At 41.8% G+C, this 21,902-nt stretch overlaps 1 protein-coding gene across 7 annotated transcripts in view; it reads right to left on the minus strand.

Annotated features, from left to right (window-relative positions):
* Positions 1–1,668: 1,668 nt before the first annotated feature.
* PRUNE2 (prune homolog 2 with BCH domain) overlaps positions 1,669–21,902 on the minus strand; it is a 307,490-nt gene continuing 287,256 nt past the window's right edge. For 2 of the 7 annotated variants that reach the window (XM_083186134.1, XM_083186131.1), the window contains exons 17-20: positions 14,885–14,920; positions 13,747–13,785; positions 8,092–8,139; positions 1,669–4,540 (exon numbers count right to left, since the gene is read on the minus strand). In XM_083186134.1, coding sequence (XP_083042260.1) covers positions 4,510–4,540; positions 8,092–8,139; positions 13,747–13,785; positions 14,885–14,920 — 154 coding nt within the window. In that variant the 3' untranslated portion in view covers positions 1,669–4,509. Of the gene's footprint in view, positions 4,541–8,091; positions 8,140–12,430; positions 12,465–13,746; positions 13,786–14,884; positions 14,921–21,902 lie in introns of all 7 variants that reach the window. The other 5 variants (XR_014474497.1, XR_014474498.1, XM_083186133.1 and 2 more) reach the window with 5 other exon arrangements.

Genomic DNA, 21,902 nt, shown 5'->3' on the forward strand with positions numbered 1-21,902 from the left:
TTATACCTGGAGTGCCGCACCTCCGCATGTCCATATTATCTTTTATGTGAGGGCACCCGGGACATTGTCTTATATCGTTTGGAGTGCCAGACCATCGATGCTTATATATATATATATATATATATATATATATATATATATATTTTTTTTTGATTCATGAATCAATATGCAACTTAATTTGTTTAGCTGTAATACAAAGTATATGTAGATGTAATACATTTTGAAACCATGAAGGGTGATTTAACCTTTTTTAACTCCAACGTCTAGTCAAGCTCAACAGCTCTAGCGCTAGCAGCAGATCCGATGGTGAGCCACTTTAAATAAGAACATTAACATCATTTAACATTCAATGTAGACCATTTTCGAATAATAATAATAATAATAATAATAATAATAATAATAATAATAATAATAATAATAATAATAATAATAATAATAAAAAAATACAATGAACCTAAACATTTAAACCAGACTGTTTGAATTGCAAAAAAGAACATGCAAAACCCACTCAGGAGATGATGGTGATAGCTATAGGCCCAAGCCTTGCTTAGACTAGGAAATAAGGGGGTTATTTTGGTTCACTCTTTCTGACAAATTCGTTCTAAGATGGACAAAACTATGTGCACTGCAGGTGGGGCAGATGTTACTTGTGCAGAGAGAATTAGATCTGGGTGGGGTCAATGCCCTGTTTGTGTTTTTATCAACCTTGGTTATACATGTGTTTAGCTACATTGTATGAAGTTGTATTCTCTCTCCATACAAATTCCTGACCTATCTATCCTGACTATTTATGTATGTTCTGTTTTCCTTGCCTGGAAAACTTCCCCAGGTATCTTTTCAAACTGTCCATTAGACTGTGCATGTATACTGTTGAAAAATGTCATCTAACATCAACATTTTTTGCAGTGATCTCCAATATCTTTATATGAAATGCCATTAAAAAGACTTGATGTGGAAAAAATCCTTTACAAATGGATAGATAGATACCTTAGCAACTCTATTGACCAATACCCAGATAGCATTGAAGTCTACGCTAGGAGGCAGGTCAGTTATACAATGAACTGGATCCAAGGTTTGTTTGGAGGTGGAAGAGGAAGTTAAGGGCTTAAAGCTTTTTGATGTAGGGTCTTATGTAAGCCCAATTTGTACAGGCTGCTTTGTCATGACTACCAATAGTTCCTAGAAAATAACAGCTGGAGTGTCAAGGTTAGCCATCAAGGCTGTAGACTATTTATTGGCACCCATACCTTTATGACTTGCTAGGAATTGCATCTTACTTGTCAATCTAGGACTGGTGGAGGCTGGTTCACAACTTACTATTTGACAATTCCATACAAGGGAAATGCAATAAGTTTCCAGATGTGCAGTACATAAGTAGAGTACATGCTGGCCAGGCTTGATGGAGGTCATTCAGACTCTGTCTGGGAGATCATCAGTAGCAATCAACAGTTTGGACCCTGAGACCAAACAATAGTTGGCCTAATCTTTTTTAGCAAATCTGACACTGTAATCGTTACCTTCAGATCTGAAAATGTCAGTTTTGGACATGAATTGTGCACTGTATACTATAAAATAAAAAACATTCAGAAATTGAATACACATACAACTGTTATAATTAAAGAATATTTAACCAATTCCAGTAATATAAAAAAAAAGTCTTAACAGATGTTTATAATTGCAAGGACATCTCTTTAATAAAACGTTTGACAATGAACGAATTAAACAGTAGTGAGATAATAAGAAAGCACGCCTAGAGTATCTTAACATGACATCTGAGATGATAACTATATATATATGGCATGTGATTCACTGTGGCTACAATTATTTCCATATAGAGCAGGGTTGCCTACTTTTAGGCTGTCCTCTTCGGGAGAGGAGAGCCAGCTAAAAGAGACAGGGGGTGGGGCTGATGCAAAAGGGGCTTATCTGGAGGTGGGGCTAACACAATGAGACGATTTTTGGGGGTGAGGCCATTGTGATCGCATCATTGTGGTCACGCCACCTGCTGTCAAAAGCTGATATTACAGGCATTTCACAGTGGGGGCAGGGCCATGATGATACGATTCGCATCATCAGGTCCCCGCTGACCCCCATCGTAGGGGGATTGCGGGGGACTTGCCCACCTCCCGGGGGGATATATTGGTAACAGGCATTGCTGACCAGTTATTACTTTCCACATGACACTGAGAAGATATACTGGGAAAATAATTGATATTTATGTTGAGAAAATGTTTTTGTGCCAATGTAATGCGCTCCGGGCGCGGGGGGGGTTCGGCGTCATCATGTAATGCGTGGTGGCGGCACTATGTAATGCGCGACGGGTGGAGGGGGAACTGGAGCTGAGAGGTGCTGTGCGCACATGGGGGGGGGGGGGCGGCTCCCCTCTCACCTGCTGCTGCTTCCTTTTTCTGCTGGCCGGGCGGAGCGGGAACTGGAGCTGGGAGGTGCTGTGCGCGCATGTGGCCATTTCGGATTTGGGCAAAGTGCTGCGGCCGCTGCCCGCGGCCCAGGGGGGAGTGTGGCTGGCCCCTTTTTTTATGAGTTTTGGGCCGGCCCACCGGGAAATGGCTCAGTTTCCCGGTGGGCCAATCCGCCCCTGCTCATCTGCTGTTATTATCAGCAGATGAGCATCGGCAGCCGGCGATGATGTGGGAGCACGCATCAGTGCTCACCCCCAGGCCATATACATTGGGCGTCTTTTGAGCTGAAAGTAGCTCAAACGGCAAAACTGAGCTGCTTTCAGCTCAAAATTGCCCGGTGTGTATGGGCCTTACCGGATAAATAGTCCTCTGCTCACCCTGAGCAGCTATAATGAAGATATCAAATCTTGTCATGTCTGTTTTAGTGTCCCGCTCTGTACAGCACTCTAGCTACAGTCTACCACTTGCATAAAAGATTAAGAACTAACATTATGGCATAGGGTTTAATTAATATGTTATTACAGCCGGTTACTGTGGGGGAAAATTGCTCAGAAAATCAGGAAGCAGTGGGTTTGTCTGAGGTAATGAAGTATTTGGTTGATTTGTCATCGGCATTGCTATATTTTATAAATGTAATCACACGTGTCATTTCAATGTACTGTATTTTGCTTTAGGAAAATTACTTAATAAATAAGTATATATATATATATATATATATATATATATATATATATATATATATATATACATATATACATACTCCCAGGAATATATTATTTTGCTGGCAAAAAAATAGCAAATATTATTATTAATGCATGAAATTAGATATCGGAGACGGCTGCAATTAACACTCTCCTTCTTTTCTAAATATAATTAGTGACTAAATTAGCACAAATAAATTAAAATACATATATTCTGTATGCATAAATGTCATCTGAAACTATTAGCATGCTTTTCATGTCTTTGATTTTTGCAAGAATATATTTTACTAGAGGTAAGCTTAGGTCAATTTATTAATGACTATGGTAAAAAAAAAAAAAAGGGAAACTTGGGTGACTGGCATCCGGGGGTGGATTAAGGTCTGTGGGGGCCCTGGACAAAAAAATTGTGGGGGGCCTAAAAGACAACCCCCAGACATCCGCATCCAACACCCCCAAACAGCTGCTAATGTCCGACAGACACCCCCCAAGGGAGGCTGGTACCTTGGCAGCGCAGACGGGCAGCAGGTCCCTGCAGCGGTCTCAGCAGTCAGAGCCGGGGTCCCTGCAGCATATGAGAAGTCAGCAGCGGGGTCCCTGCAGCAGATGGGAACTAGTAGCGGTATTCTTTTTTCTTCTGGCCGGGTGGAGGGGGAACAGGAGCCTGGGAGGAGCTGTGCGCGCATGCGCAGCAGTCCTCCTGCGTCCATTTTGGATTTGGGCAAAGTGCTGCGGCCGCAGCCCAGCCAGCCCAGGAGGGAGCGCGGCCGGCTTCTTTTTAATGAGTTTTGGCCCGGCCCACCGGGAAATGGCCCGGTTTCCCGGTGGGCCATTCCGCCCCTGGTATGTAGCATTTAACTTTAAATTTCTGCCAACCAAGTACAGCATACCACTGTTTTACTTTACTGTTGTAAGTAAATGTTCTACCATGACAAAGCTTCAGTCTGTGCTGGTTTATCAGGGATTTTGCCTCAAACAGGCAAAACCAATTCCCTGAATGTAGCTCCATTGCGACATTCGAAAACACATGTTTCATTGAACCCATTTTTAGGAGTAAATGTATTTTTTGTTTGGGCAACTATAATTGGATCCCCCCCCAAAAAAATATCGGAGAAACATCGGGTAAATCATAAAATTTCTTTGGTGCTAATTGGATTCCCGCATTTTGTAAGCTGAGAAGCCATCCAAGGGCTAACACATCCTCTAAGCAGTATGTGTCATCTGATTTATTAAACAGATGGCATTTAGCATTAAAGAGATCCCCTTATAGAATTCTATAATTAATTAAATTACACATTTAAAAAATAATGTACATTACATAGCTTGGTTTATATATCCACAGAGTAAAACAAAAAAATAGCCAACATTTGTCACTTCTGTTTTCCATGGCGTTATACATTTCCTTCACTCTTCTTCTCAAACCTTTAAGGGAACAGAAAATTGCATTATTATTAATTGACTTACATGGATAACAATACAGTGCATGACATATCGGGGACGAACAGTTAGCTCCCTCCCCGCCAAAGCAAATCCCCCCCCCCCCCCATGCATGGCTGTGAATGGCATTGCAGCCCAGCAAAGGGGAAATCCATTACAATTCACACACCATTGAATGGGTCCCCCCCCCATGCTGTGTTGCCCGCGGGGAGATCGGGGCTTCTGATGACACCAGCGTCCCTCCCTCTCAACGGCTGGCCCCATCTGCGGTTTTCATTGGCACTCCCAGAAAATGCCAGGATGCTGCCTAAAAAATGCCAGCATGCTGTCAATCATCTTTCAAACAGCTTCGCTGGCAGGGGACCTTGTGCTTGCGCACAGCATACTATGCGTATGCACGGTCTTATGATAATTGTCAGGGCTGCGAATTCTCAGCCCTGCAATGGTGACTGAATTGGCCCTGTTGTCACGGCGCTTTGTGCTTCAATGTAAGGTGGTACAGTTTATAAGGTAAACATTGTGCAGCTATTATTAAGCAGTGTACTACTACCTTATTTACTTGTGATGTACCGGAAATGACAACGTATAAAGAGAAGGCTTCCTCTACATATATGCAATTGCAAGCCCGCTTTTTAACATGAAAATTTTCACACTGTGTATGTACATTAACAACTGCAAATAGACGTAGACCAGAAGAAAGACTCATTAATAGCTGTAAAACCAGATTATGTAAAGGAAATGATGATGAAAAGCAATTGGTGTTACTTTTTGTGACGCTGATTGGTGTTACTTTGCTACAATATTGTGTGCATGATATTTCATCCACAAGAGAGCGAGTTGTTTCTGCTGTACTAAAAAGCATTGAAGTTTGTCTTGCTAATGCAGTAGTTTCACATAAAAGAACTGGGCTTAAATCATGAAAAGTATGGGCACATGTGTGACGTAAGAGTCTATGACTCATGTCTTTTGGAAACCAAGCTACTGTTGCTGGCATCTGAAAAATACAGTACTATAGTTGTGGTGGTGAGAATTACCACTCACCTTTAATTACCGTGTCCTGGGAAAGCTTTCTGCAACCCTGGGTAAGGTTTTTCAAGTGTGTCTAAAAGCCTTTGGGCCAGATGCACCAAGCTTCAAAAGTGATAAAATGGAGAGTGATAAACAACCAGCCAATCAGCTCCGACCTGCCATGTCACAGACTGTGTTTGAAAAACGTCAGGGAGGAGCTGATTGGTTGGTTGTTTATCACTCTCCATTTTATTACTTTTGGAGCTTAGTGCATGTGGCCCTTTATATTCTATATTTTGAACTGTACATGACAGTAGTGAAGCTTTTTATGTAGAACAATCAGTTTGATTGTTACTCGTCTTTACCCCAGGTCTCATTTTGTCAAAAATTACCCTGCTGTGCTATTTGAAAAATGTATTAATGTATAATACATTTTTTTACCTGTTTTATACTATGTGAGTAAGCAGGGTGTTTTGATTTATTCATACTTGTTATTTACATAAAGGGCCTTATTCTGATCACCACGCTACTCTACGAATTTGCAAAGGGGAGCGATTGTTAGCATTTATCCGCAGATGCAGACATTGAGCGCGAGCGGGTATGGTAAACTGCTAGTTCGCCACCCCGTTCTCATCTAGCAGTGCGGGCATGGGACATGGTGCCGCAGCAATGGGCTGTACCCATGGAAACGTCCAGCGTTTCATGGGTGTTCCCATGCAAATGCAGTCGTGACGTGGTTGCTGGGGGTGGGCAGCTGATGTCGCCGCCACCATACAGGGAGCATTCAAAGCTAAGACACCAGAGAGTGTCTTAGTGCACACCTTCCAAATCGATTGATGGTCATAGCCATGTGGGGGAATTCGCCAAGATAAGGGGGGGAGCCATCTGGGCAGCATTCATCCACCATGTGTTAACCAGAATTAGGTCCAATGTGAACGTACAGTATATGTTTCTTTAAAACAGTTTAACTTCTTTGTTCCAAAATGAAGCTCTAGATCAGGGGTCTTCACCCCGTGGCCAATGAGCTGGTCTCAGTAAACTCCACCCCCTCGCCCACCATGCACGGTATATATATTTTTTTAAGTAAATACTGCTGCGGCAGCAAAACGTAGTCCACAGCAGCTGCAGCTACATACAGTCCCTGGGTGCCACCTCCTTAATCTTAATTGGTTGCGGGACGCGGATGACAGAAGTGAAGTGGCTGAAAGGGGGCCGTGTGGGGACATGCGCAGCCTGTGCTTCTTGGTGCCGTGTCACCCGGCCCACCCCTGCCCTTTCACTGCTGTCATGTCGAGACATAAAGAGAGCTGCCGCTGAGTAGGTCCTGGACAGGTCTGCTTGGAGGAAGCTTCTGTAGGGGGGCTGTGCTGACTATCTATTGGGATGAGGGGTTATGTGCTGAGTATGGGGGGCTGTTCTGACTATCTAGGAGGGGGCTTTGCTGTCTATGGGGGGGGGGCTTTGACAACTACCTATGAAGGTCTGTGCTTTATTGGGGGCTGTGCTCTATATCTAAGAAGGGCTGTGCACTATGGGGAAGCTGTGATGTCTATGAAGAGCTGTGCTGACATTATGGAGGAATTGTGATGTCCATGGGGGCAGTAAAGCTTAGTGGCCCTCGGGCTTTGTTGAATTATTTAATGTGGCCCACACTGTCTTACAGGTTGAAGACCCCCTGCTCTAGATATTGTGTATATGCTTGTGCTCATGTGCCGTAGATTTTTCAGCATCACCCTAGGGCCTAGGGTGATGCTGCAAAATCCAGGGCACAAGAGCATATACACAATATCTAGAGCCTAGGCCCAACCCCTGGTTCTAGACTCTACTTGAGGGGAGCATAATGAAAATAAAAGTTTTTAATCTCTTTTATAAATTTTATTTAGGAAAAACATTCATTTGTTTTATTTTTAATTTGGGTAGTCTCTTTATTAGTTGTTCATTATTTTATTAGCAGTCTTCTACATAAATCTGTGATAACTAATATTAGATAGAGGAATAGATAATTATTCCTCTCTTATTATTCTTTTCTAGGCGCAATATCCCATCTTTAATAGAACTCCCATCTTAGTAAATGTATCCCTTATTCTCAAGGCAAGTGCATGCCATTCAATTAACGACCCGTTCATGAGATATTTTATGAGTGTGAACGCACCTTTGATCATGCTTTTCCTGGAGAGAACTGGTTGTATCTCAAGTTTTTATGTGAAGTTTCATTTTTATCAGATTCAATGGCACAATATGGGATGAAATGTGAAGTGTATTTGCACTTTCGACTGTTCTGTCTCATGTTTCTGCCCATGCGCCTACAGCAGCACCAATGCTTTTGTGGCTTATCAGCAGATAACAGACACAGAGGAGTTACAATACAAGCCAGATGGTAAAGGAGTTACGTGCGATTTGGCACTTTGAATGGAAGAAATGTAAGTGAGATTGGAGGTAAAATTGCACTGAAATTGTTATTGTACAAGTGTGTACCCAGTTTTAGCGTCCCTGCTATCATGAAGGATGGTAACTAGAAGGAATCTTACCCCTGTTCCAGAGTAGTCATTTCAGGCTCCATAGGCAAACAGCCAGCTCTAGATGCAATAAAACAATTGACAAAGCATGTGACTTATGTTCAGGGTTAGTCAGGAAAAATTGCATGTATGTTCTAATAACACCTACAATTTAATATTTGTATTATTATTTACGAAATACTGTAGCTGTTAAACATTGACTTTGTTGTAACACTTCATAGCTGACATTTGATATGGATACATCACTTTTATTCACAAGTTAGAACATGGGTACGAAAGTGCTAAGATTAAGAAATGAAACAGCCACAGGCACTGAATTTAAAGTAGATATGCACCTAAATGAATTGCAAAAATGTCATGCTTTCTTATCACAGCCTAGTAAGCCCGCTCGGAGCAAAAGCTTCGAAAGCTAGTCTGTTACCTTCTGCATTTGTGCATGTGTGAGAAAGAGATGTAGTTTCACTCTCTGCCAGCAGATGGCTGTGTTTCAGAGACTCACGGACACTAGACATATTTGTCCTCATACACAGTGGCATCTATAATGGGTGCAGTATATTCAGTTTAAATGGGCACATGGATCAAGGAAGGCCTATGCCTCATATGTAGCACTCATTGCTTCATTACCCACCCCTGGCAGTGCTGCCTCAGGAAAATGGCTGCTCTGAATGCGCAGTAGGGATGTCACTACTAAAATATAATCTGCTCCATTTCCCCAGAGACCTGGGCACGTGCAGCAAACTCTAACTCTAATTAATATGATGCCGAATAAAAAGGAGAGGGGCCTGGATGGACCATGCACATGGACCTATGCTCATACACCTACTATATTTTCATCATATGGTGTAAGATGGTTGCCATCTTTTCCCCCTAAATATTGCAGCTTTGTTGCAGGGGCAGATCCAGACATTGATGTGGGCTATCCCTCCTCTCCCCATAACATTTCTCTCCAGCAGGCTACTACCAGTGGTCACTATTTAGCAGCACAGTGACATATCGGGCAGAGAACAGACTGCTGAATCACCCTGCCCCTCCCACCTTTGGATCCTACACTGCTAAGTTGTTTCTTAGCAATATTCAAAGCCACTTACAGTGTATAAGGGATGTTAGCTTGCTAATATGGACACAAAGGCATTGGTATAACATACAGTGTAACATAACGAAACATAGTAAGAGCAGTGGCCTGTGGTGGGGTGAGGCAGGTGAGGCACAGCCTTTCCTGTCATACTAACGTAGACGCCGGAGTTTTGAGTTGATAAAGTATGTCAAAAATGCAAAGAATCTATAAAAAAATCTTATTTTTATTATTCTAATAATTTTTATAGTCAAAACTCTGGAGTAAAAAGTCTATGGCAGGTGAGGCAGTGCCTCGCCTGGCTACCTTTTCTGCTAATCTCCAGCAGTATACAGTATAATGCTGCACTTGTGCATAATGCCCACATGTACCCCATGGCTCATAAATTGTGTGCAAATCTGACTCTGGTATTTGCCAGGGACTCCTCATCCATTTACCTCACCTCAAGTCCCTGAGCAAGAGGAATAACTGCGGCCATTCACATCATTACCTTTTTATACACAGATCTGACCAGTGATTAATGTACAGTATGCTTGGAATTTGGTTATGTCACTTTTTGCTGTTTTAGTGGTGGGAATACATGTTAACACTAGCCGGGACATCAATGCTTGTCTCGGAATTTTAATTATTAATTTTATCTCTATTTGCGTACAATACACCAATAAAGTGTGTTTTGAATACAGAGTTTGTTTAATATGTATTGAATTTATTGACTATGCTGGTAATGTAAATATGCAACACACAGGAAATATTTGTATTGTATTTAAACCATCTTGTAGAAACTAAAAGGGTTTTTATGGTCGATAAACATATACAGTAGCAATAAAATGAAACTTTAGTGAAATATTACACACAGTAGGAATTTAGAACTAAAGCAGACTGCAACCTTCAATGTTAGTTAGACTAATAAAAGGAAATGGCTTACTGCTGTCTATGGCAATACAATATTTTAAAACATTAAGCATAGTGAAAATCACCCACTATTATATAGATATAATATTTTAACATACGGGGAATACAATTGCCTGCGACTTGTATTTTCAGTCTTATACCCATGACACCTGCCACACTTTCCAGCAGTGTGATCTCGCTCAATAGTGTATGCTACCCAGGGCTATTTTTGTGCAGGCTCCAGCAGGAACTGTGGCCCTTATTCTAGTTCACTCTTTCTGACAAAATATTTCTTAGATGGACAAAACCATGTGCACTGCAGGTGAGGCAGGTGCAGAGATAATTAGATTTGGGTGGGGTTTTACACCTGCCTCACCTGCAGTGCACATGGTTTTGTCCATCTAAGAAATATTTTGTCAGAAAGAGTGAACTAGAATAAGGGCCACAGTTCCTGCTGGAGCCTGCAGAAAAATAGCCCTGATGCTACCCCATACTTTTCCACAAAAGGCGTGAATATTGGACCTGGTGTAGGGTGCGAATTGGATAACTGTATGGAATTTCCTGCTTGTTAGAACAATTGTGTTAATATGTAAATACCTGTTTGCAATATGTAATCACAACACTAAATAAGAGTGGCATCATTGTACATATAAATGATAACAATCTGTCGTTAAGCAGACCACACCTCCATGGTTACATATTGGATGAATGACATAGCTGTATGGTCAGGTTCATCACTAAGTGTGGCAGAAACTGGGTTGGGCCATATATGAAAGGGATTAATTACTCAACAATTGTATTGTTTGTCCTGTTAACAAATTCTCCACCACTTACATGATAGAGGAAGTAACATAAACCACACACACAGGGCATTACTCATCAGGGAGTGCTACTGAGGCTTCAGCAGTGTATGCCAAATGAATTCATTATTGTTAAGCCGTTATAAAAAGACAGGCTTAATATAAGACATAAAATGGACAGTTGTTTCCAGCATACTTAAAATGTTTACAAAATGTTTTGAAATGACCAATTCAATTATAAAACTCAGGCTACCTGACATTAGTTTTATTAATACTTTGGTCAACTACATTTCATGATTTGGATTTTCAGTAACAATATGGATTATAAACTACAATGGTCATGAACTACAAACTGATCTCTTTTTTCCTTTTTACATTTGTACATCATATGTTACTTTATACATTATATAGTGATAAGGAAAGCTTTAATATAATGTAGATTTGGTCATTTGTATTAAAATGTTAAATTCATTTCTAGAAAAGAAAACCTTTCTAGAGTAAATGGAAATACAGTAGTCTGATTATAACTAGCCAGAGATTACCCATTCACGTAAATAAATTACCCATTCAGTAATAAAATTCCTTGGTTTTCCCAATACATTCCTTGTCTGTTACTCCTGAGATGCAGCCAGGTACAATGTAATTAAAGAAGGGGGTGAGGTACAGTGTAGCCTGGAGATAGCTAAAGGTCAGGGGTGTGCCTAGCCTCTTTAGTATACGGTACAAAAGTATAAAGTTTTTTTGCAATTCAAAAAGCAAACAAAGCTGTTTTCATTTGTTAATTTGTAACTTGCATTTATTACACTTTTGGTGCATTAAAAAATAGATTTATTTATATTTAGATTTTTTTATCGTTAGAAAAATCCAGCCGTTAAATATCACAAGTTTATACTTTTTATTTAGGAACATTCTCAGTTCATTTAATAGCAGCACAATGATTGCATAAGAAGTTCCCTCATTGTGGGCACACCCCAGACTCCCCTCCTGCCAACTCATGTGTGTTGTTGGTATCTACTTGTTATGGTTTCAAGTTCTAAAGCTGCTCGATTTCTAAGAGAAATATGGTAATAGAGATTCTAGGGAGACTAGCTTCCTGTTAAAATCTGGTTTTATGAGGATGGCACATTCTAAAACACAAACTTTACATCCATTTTTGTGCAGATACTAAATGGTGGAAACAAGGGAGGCATTATAAGGGGGGGGGGGGTTATAAACACACTGCTATTAAATAATTATAGTGAATTAAAATGAATTTCCATGCATATACTGTATTTTAGGAGGTAGTCTTCTTTTTAAAACATGATGTAATCATGGAAAAATCATGCAATGCATGATCCTGAATACAATGTCTGGAAGAGCCTATGACAAAATAAATGACTTGGAGCAAGCCGTAACAGGGTGGGGGAACACCAAAGACACTAGTCATCAGCTAGACAGGGAGTGTTATAGTACAGTATGTGTTAGAGCTTTCGGTAACATATGCCAAATGAATTAGTAATGATGGTAATGGAATTGGTACTGGCATTAAGGCTTTTATGAAAGCCAACAAGGATCTTTTGTGCAATTATAAATAAAAAGTACATTTTACCTTTTTATTCACCATATATCTCTAAATACAAAGGCTTTTAGGGAAAGAAAAAAATATAGTATAAGATTCATTTAGCATTCTGTGACTGAAGAGTATGAGGGTGAAGGAACTTTCTCTTATTTCTGTGAGAACTGTACTGTATATTACTGCCTGGCATTTTATGGTTTCAAGTACTGTACATGTGTATAAGATACTAGTTTATGTCCTATGCAATACGAAACTGGTATTTCACTTAGCTGTATCTTACTGTATAACAGGATGAGATAATATGGCACAAACACAATGGGGGTCATTCAGGAGAAGTGCAAAATACTTCCTGATGGGAAGAGTTGGGTGGATGAAGAGTTACTTATCTAGGTATTTAGGTGCAATTAATTCCATTAATTACAAAGGGTTATTATTAGGCAGTCTTTCTGTTTTACAGGATGTGGCTGTTTTTGGCTTAGGTGGTTGTGGAGGGGGGGTTTGGAAACACAGAGGGCGAAATGAAGTCAAATGCAATTTTTGCCAATGTGTGAGTTTTAGTCAAAAAACAGGCAAATTCGCACGTTTTACAAACATTTTTGGTAAATTTACTGAAAGATTGCACATTCTCGTTACTAAAAGTCACATGTCGAAAAAAAAATCACACATTACTGTTACTAAAAACCATCAGAAATCGAAGTGTCGCCATTTTACATGTGCAAATTTCTGGGGGGGGGGGGGGGTAGGGGGGAAATCGATAACTCTAAAAAAAATACATCCTATTACTTTTTGCCTCAAGTTTTTAACTCCAAGTAAAATAACATTTTGTTTTGTTTAGATCTACAAGACAGATGGAAACCAGGCCTGGGCTATACTTTCATCTTCCAGGAATGAAAGTCATGAAACCATTGAAATACAAAATAAGGCACATGTAATAATGATAATTCTGATGTCACCTAACTGTAATAATTTATTGAGGCACAAATGAGGAACCAACCAGAATTTTTGGAAGAAATACAAAAGTTTAAATGAAAGAACATGACCTACAACAGTAGTAATAAATGTATAGTGTAATGCCATTTTTATATTTCTAAAATGCCAAGTTTCTAACCCGATCCACAAAACACCACACCAAATGCCCATGGCTGCACTGATATATGCCTCCTCCTTGTGACACACGATGCAAAACGTGGTAATAGGCATGTATTAAAGATTTGCTGTTCATAGTTTTCATTTATTTTATTTCTCAACATGCACCTGTACGAGTGAGTAAGCACACACACACACACACACACACACACACACACACACTAACACACACGACAATGGGTTAAAGACAATTGGTTTCTTACTTGGCTGCTGATTCATTTTCATTCAATTCTTCATCCAGTCTGCATTAATAATAATTTGTTGATGTAACCAAAAAAAAAAAAAAGAAAAACAGGGAAAGAAGCAAGCATGACATAAGCAGAGCCAAACAAAGCCAAATCAGATTTGGATTCATACACAATGTAAAAGATTACTGTTTACATTTCGAAATCATTGTATTGTGCTGTAGAGAATTAAGACATAGGGGGGTATTCAAATTATTTTTCCGAATGTCAGAACATTTCTGACAACTGAAAATATCGGCCAATTGGACAATCAGTATTCAGTCTCCGACTGTTGGAAATGTTCCAACAGTAGGAAGATCAATGTGTATCTTATAAAAAAAATGGACACAGATTTGGCAATCTAATGTGTCAATTAAGGTTAATTAATGTTTGTCTCAGTGTTTAAGCATTGTTTCTGTTTTATACAGTATCTGCAGAATATGCATGAGGAATGAGGAAGACGAAGTCTGGACTGAAGAGTGCAATGCACATACGTGATGTGGCAATGTGCATAGGAAACCTTGACTGGCTTTTGAAGTGATATGTTTCAGTCAGCATCGATTAACTGTCCCAAAAAAGGCTTTCCCATTGCTATGACAAGCAGCTACAGAAAATATATATTTTTAGGCCAAATTGATAAAGAGGTCCCTTGGTGTCCTATGGTATGCTATGACCATAAGGAAACATGATTAAGAAATGATTACGTTCTGCTCCATTGCTGACACTATAAGAACCTATTCGATGTTTATTTGCATTAGTAAACTGGAAACGGTGCAATAAGATTTAAAGTCCCAAGCCTGATTTAGCTGCGGGGACTTAGCAAAAAGCAGCAGGGAAGTAGGAAACATGCTAACTGCATAGGAAACCCCATTTCCTGTTATCCCACAACGTTAAAGCAAGCTGAAGCCAGGAAGAGAAAATCAAGGTTACATTTTATTAAAAAGCATTTAGATATTCTCTTTGAAAGTCTCAGCATCAATACCTTGCAGTATAAATGCCTACGCGCATAGCATGCAGGAACAGCTAGGCATGCCAGCTTCAGAGAACACTAATGTTATCTGCAGAATCCAGGCAGTTAGTGTAAAGTATATGGGATATTTGGGCAGCTAACATTTACCTGATGTTCCTTGGAAAACATCTCGCTTCTTCATACCTTCCAAGAGAAAAGTGATTGAGTGGGGGATATCCAGTAAATAAGCTAGGAAACTCGGGAATACACTTTCTTTACTCAAATCAAGCAGGTCTGTAGCTGCACATACGGAAGTATATTCACCTGTTCATTTCCCAGTATGACACAGGAAGCTACTTTCATATTTAGAGCTAACAAAAAGTGATAAAGTAGAGTCATAAACAACCAGCCAATCAGCTCCTAACTGTCATGTCACCCACTAGGTTTACACAAATACAGTTAGGGGCTGATTGGCTGGTAGATTATCACTCTCCTTTTTTTATCACTTTTTGAAGATTGGTGCATTTGGCCCCATGAGTCCTGAATGTCACAGCATAAACTGTCAATTGGCAACATGTCCATTCATCCATGTCAACCGAACATTTATTGAGCTACATTAGTGCAGTGATACCCCATTTACACCTACAAGCTTGCATTGCACACAAGATTTTGTACCCAGTTCCAACTGGCTTGTGACCCCTTTTACACCTGCCTCCCCACCAGCCATAATACCGGGCGGGTGACATCACCGGAGGCAGATCCTGAGCCGATGATGGGAAATGAGAGAATCTCCCAGCGCCAGATGCAGTAGGGGAAGGTCCTGGGTCGACATTTGAAATGACAGCATTTACAACGTATGCAAACCCTGGTTTTTGCATGCCCCTGTGCAAAAATCCGGTTTATTAAGGCTGGTGTAAACAAGGTATTAATAGGATATATGATGGATTGAAATGAGCAGTCACGTGTAATGGAAATAGTTACGAACATTACTCATTGTTGGGTAAAGAAGCAACAAGATGTCAGGCATGTCCCAATAGGAAATGGTTTATCTGTTTTGCCAGCCACATGCTGATAACATTTTCACAGCAGAAATTACTGATAACATTTTAGGTACGCAATGTCTTGTTTATGTTAGGCTTCATAAAATAAGCACTAAAATGTAATTACCCAAATGGGCAGGGTGCTAGATGAATATGGCGCATATAATACCATAATTTTTTTTACAACCAACTGATTGTGACTTGCTTTGTGTGTATATACTTTCACTGTGCACTTTGCTGCTCGATGTGATTATAGCAATGAGTGTCTCCACTTGCCTTGCTGCTCTGGAGTAAATAAGGACTGTTCACAGAAGCTCTATTTCAACTGAATGATTTCTCAACAACATAACTATTTTTAGTTTCATGCGTTATCAGCTTGAGTAGGATGTTTTAGCCCGTTTGCTGCAGAGGGTTTTCTCATTTGTGTGCTGAGGCCATTAATTAAAATTTGCGCTGGTCACATATCAATTTAAAAAATATATTTTATTAGTCTATTTGCTCCATCTTACATGAGAAATAAAATGTAACCGGTACTTGTGTAGTTTCACGGTGGCAGCTTAGGCTACGTTTGAAGCTACGCTAATAGCGTATCCCAATGGCTGCCTTACTTGTTTAGTTTTACGGCGGCAGCCTAAGCTACGTTATCAGCGTAGCCCAACGGCTGCCTTACTTGTGTACGTTATCAGTGTAGGGTGCCGCTGTGAAACCACACAAGTAACTACCGTACTGTTGCCGGAAACTGCATCTCTGTCCCTAGAATCCCTGGCAAGCCTAGTCAGCGCCTCTCTCACACCGCCGGCGCCAGCATGATCCCCTGTCTTTGGCGGAGAGGGGATCATGCTGACGCAGAGACGCTCCATCTGTTTGAGATGCAGGGGTGTCTCAGATGCTCCAGCAATGAGACGCTCCTGCGTCTGAGTAGCTAGAACAGAGGGAGAAGGTCATTTTATATTTTGTTTTGTATGGTAACCGTTTGTAGGACAAGTGGAACTTGTCCTTTGAAATCTTAACGTATATGGAGAGGATGACCTACTCGTTCTTTAGTACAAAGAGGTTAAAAAGAATATCACATTTTTTTTTTCAAGAGGTTTTTCTAAAAGTATCATTCCATACCTCTGTTTATGTATATGCACATGCTAATGTGCTTATATAAAGCGTTTTTGCCAAGTGTGTATGCTGAGTGAGGATTGCTGGCAGATTAAATTACTCAGTGCGCACACACCCAACGATTTTCACCTGGCCCAGTGATTTTCACTGGGGGTGAACCACTTTCCACAGTAGGAGATTGTGTTAAGTGTTTCACTCGGCATGTAAAACCGGCCAATGGGCATCCTGCAAGATAAATACAGGTGGCATGGCCATGGGGGCAGCTACAATGCCACCATTTGATATTGTTTCATTGATAGCACATCTCTGTATTTTAAGTTAGGTACTAACACACTAAATAAAGGCTTTCCTACTTACAGTGACGCGTTTCATTCTGAAGGCCCATACACACTAGGCGATTCTGAGCTCAAAGTAGCTTAAAACTCCAAAAGTGAAATACATCAAAATCAGCTAGTGTGTATGGGCCTTCAGAATGAAATGAGTCACTGTAAATAGTAAAGCCTTTATTTACTGCATCGAGAACCTAAATAAAAATAAATGGATGTGCAATCGGTGTTGCTATCAATGACACTATGTCAAGGAGTTGACATTGTAGCTGCACCTGTGCCCCCTGTATTTATCTTGCAGGATGCTTGAAATGGCAACCTACAGCATGGAGAGCCACCCTTAGGACTAATTCAGCTTCCTGGTCCCAGCATTTTAATGCATGACATTTGATGTCACATGTTCAAAAGGGTGTGTGTTGGTAGGGATGACGCTGATCCTGACCAAAGCTAATTCCATGTTGATGCTGACTCAAGCTTGTTCCATGCTGACGCTGACCTTGACAAAAGCTAGTTCCATGCTGATGCTGACCTTGACAAAAGCTAGCTCCATTCTGACGCTGACCCTGACCCAAGCTAGTTCCATACTGATGATGACCCTGACCCAAGCTAGTTCCATGCTGATGCTGACCCTGACTCGAGCTAGTTCCATGCTGATGCTGACCCTGACCAAAGCTAGTTCCATGCTGATGCTGACCCTGTCCCAAGCTAGTTCCATGCTGATGCTGACCCTGACCAAAGCTAGTTCCATGCTGATGCTGACCCTGACCCGAGCTAGTTCCATGCTGATGCTGACCCTGACCAAAGCTAGTTCAATGCTGACGCTGACCCAAGCTAGTTCCATGCTGACGCTGACCATGACCCAAGCTAGTTCCATGCTGACGCTGACCCTGACAAAAGCTAGTTCCATGCTGATGCTGACCCTGACACGAGCTAGTTCCAAGCTGATGCTGACCCTGACCCGAGCTAGTTCCATGCTGATGCTGACCCTGACCCAAGCTAGTTCCATGCTGACGCTGACCCAAGCTAGTTCCATGCTGATGCTGACCCTGACCCAAGCTAGTTCCATGCTGATGCTGACCCTGACCCGAGCTAGCTCCATGCTGATGCTGACCATGACCAAAGCTAGTTCCATGCTGATGCTGACCCTGACCCAAGCTAGTTCCATGCTGATGCTGACCCTGACCAAAGCTAGTTCCATGCTGATGCTGATCCTGACCTGAGCTAGTTCCATGCTGATGCTGACCCTGACCAAAGCTAGTTCAATGCTGACGCTGACCCAAGCTCGTTCCATGCTGACGCTGACCATGACCCAAGCTAGTTCCATGCTGACGCTGACCCTGACAAAAGCTAGTTCCATGCTGATGCTGACCCTGACACGAGCTAGTTCCAAGCTGATGCTGACCCTGACCCGAGCTAGTTCCATGCTGATGCTGACCCTGACCCAAGCTAGTTCCATGCTGACGCTGACCCAAGCTAGTTCCATGCTGATGCTGACCCTGACCCAAGCTAGTTCCATGCTGATGCTGACCCTGACCCGAGCTAGCTCCATGCTGATGCTGACCATGACCAAAGCTAGTTCCATGCTGATGCTGACCCTGACCCAAGCTAGTTCCATGCTGATGCTGACCCTGACCAAAGCTAGTTCCATGCTGATGCTGATCCTGACCTGAGCTAGTTCCATGCTGATGCTGACCCTGACCAAAGCTAGTTCAATGCTGACGCTGACCCAAGCTCGTTCCATGCTGACGCTGACCATGACCCAAGCTAGTTCCATGCTGACGCTGACCCTGACAAAAGCTAGTTCCATGCTGATGCTGACCCTGACCCGAGCTAGTTCCAAGCTGATGCTGACCCTGACCCGAGCTAGTTCCATGCTGATGCTGACCCTGACCCAAGCTAGTTCCATGCTGACGCTGACCCAAGCTAGTTCCATGCTGATGCTGACCCTGACCCAAGCTAGTTCCATGCTGATGCTGACCCTGACCCGAGCTAGCTCCATGCTGATGCTGACCATGACCAAAGCTAGTTCAATGCTGACGCTGACCATGACCCAAGCTAGTTCCATGCTGACGCTGACCCTGATAGAAGCTAGTTCCATGCTGATGCTGGACCTGACCCAAGCTAGTTCCAAGCTGATGCTGACCCTGACCTGAGCTAGTTCCATGCTGATGCTGACCCTGACCCAAGCTAGTTCCATGCTGACGCTGACTCAAGCTAGTTCCATGCTGATGCTGACCCAAGCTACTATAGTTCTATGCTGACGCTGACTCTGACCCAAGCTAGTTCCATGCTACTGCACTTTCCTACACTAAGGATGACACTTTTCACAAAAAAATTAAAATGAAAAAACATTCCATATACATCAGATATAACTACAGAGATGAACTATTCAATGGAATTGAATTGTATAAGACTGCTTTGGAGTTGTCTGGAAAGAGTGTAGGTGGTTTGGGAGAGTTAAAGGAAACTACACTGTATTTTTTTTGTAAATTATGTCCCTAAAACTTGATTCTGGAATCAGGAGACGCAAAATATTAAAGGAATGTAGCTGACCTAGGTCCAGATAAAATACTGCTCCTGAATATTTGATGGTTACAGTATAGACGATAGACAATGTCCAGGTCGACAGTCACTAAGTTGACCATTAATTGTCGACAGTGACTAGGTTGACACCATAAAAAGGTCAACATATCCTGGGTCAACACTACCAAAAGGTTGACACAAGCTTATGGTTGACATAGGCAAGGTCGACGTTCGAAAGGTCGACATGAGTTTTTTTTTATTTGGGTGTGTATGTAATGGTATGTCGACATGGAGAGTACAGATGGAGCTGGTCCCAGCTTTGCAGGGGATGGCGGAAGAATCGCCAGCCGCCATCCCCCATCTGATCTGCGAAAGGGGACGCGCACGCACGAGATGCGTGCGCGTCCTCTTCCGACGGCGCTTCCCCCAGGTCCCTGCCGGCGGTCACCCGGGGTCCCCACCGCCTCCCCGCTCTCCCACCTAACCCTGTCCATCTCCCTGAAGCGGAGACGGACAGGGTTCCCGTCGCCCCACCACCCAGAAACTGAGACGCGCGTGCGTGTGAGACGGAGTCAGTCAGATGGAGCGCCTCGCCGCTTCCGGATCGCCAGCTGAGACAATCTGGCGATTCGCCAGCAAGAGGGAGGCTGGCTCCATCTGTATATATGTCCACTGACTGCATGCTATATTTGATATGATGGTTACATTACTTTGAAGACATGTATAATTACTGTACATACAAAATATTTATGGGAGTTGCACTATTGTACATTTAAAACTAATTTGCAAGCCATACTGTAATAGTTCATTAAAATGAATGAGATTTTGAAAGAAACAGCTTCTAATTTCTTAACAAAGCAATTAAGATTAAGCTCATAAAAATTCTGATGGGAAGAAGGGACCAATCAGAGTCTACTTCTTATTTAGCGCCTTTTAGACGATAATAGATAGAATTTGATTGGTTGCCCATAGCAACATCCCATCGTCAATAGAACTCCCATCTTAGTAAATAAACCCCTAAGTATCTCCTGCATCTAAAATGCTATGGGACTTCTGTTTCTGAACACAATGCAGCCTACTGTACATAGGTGTCTGCATTTGCATTGTAGCTTTCAGATGCCTTTCCATGTGCCCGTCGATGATGAATGTACAGGCTAATAGTCATGTACAGTATACGCAGTACATGCATTGTTCCTGAACCTGAAGTACAGAGTACTGTATGAGCATAAGCGATCACTCTACACCCAGTCTCTGAGACAGGCTCTGGTCAGCAAAAGCTCCGAAAGCTAGTCTGCTACCTTCTGTGTGTGTGCATGTGTGAGAAAGAGATGTTGTTTCACTCTCTGCCAGCAGGTGGCAGTGTTTCAGAGACTCACAGACACTATACATACTGTATATATAGATGATACGCAATTGCATAGCAAGTTTATATTCTTACATAGGAAAATATGTAATGCATATGTTTAAGCTCAATAGCACATTAATATCTGGACACAACTGTTTAGTTTGATTGGCACTGTTGTCTCTAGCACAATACCATAAGGTTTTATTCCCATACCCTAAAAACAACATAGGGCATCTATCAGTCAAAAATGTATTCAGTGTGTATGTAATACATTGTACAGTATGTTAAGTAGGGTTGGGATCATTTGGTCTACAGCATGATAGTCGACAGTCATTAGGTCGACATCATTAGGTGGTGGAAATTACATGGGAAAAGGTCGACATGGGTCTAGGTCAACATGGGAAAAGGTCGATATGATTCTAGGTCGAAAGGTCATTAGTTCGACAGTGTCTAGGACTAGGTCAACAGTCAAAAGATCGACATGGGGTTTTTCACTGTTTTTTTACCCAAATGTCAACACAGTCAACATAGACACAGTTTAAAGTGCACAGCATCACTCGCTGTGCTCGCAATGCTTCTATTTTATTCTCCCGCCACACCCTAGTGGGTGGTAGGGCATGAAATACCGCCTGTCGGCACATGTTGGCTCAAAATACATTGTAAAAGCCCATGTCGACCTTTTGACTGTCGACCTAGACATTGTCGGACTAATGACCTGTCGAACTAATGACCTGTCGAACTAATGACCTTTCTATCTAGAACCATGTTGACCTTTTACCATGTCAACCTAGACCCATGTCAACCTTTCCACATGTCATCCTAATGGTGTCGACCATCATGCTGTA

The sequence above is a fragment of the Crinia signifera genome, chromosome 1 (genome assembly GCF_055691185.1).
Source record: "Crinia signifera chromosome 1, ASM5569118v1, whole genome shotgun sequence".
Taxonomy (NCBI): domain Eukaryota; kingdom Metazoa; phylum Chordata; class Amphibia; order Anura; family Myobatrachidae; genus Crinia; species Crinia signifera.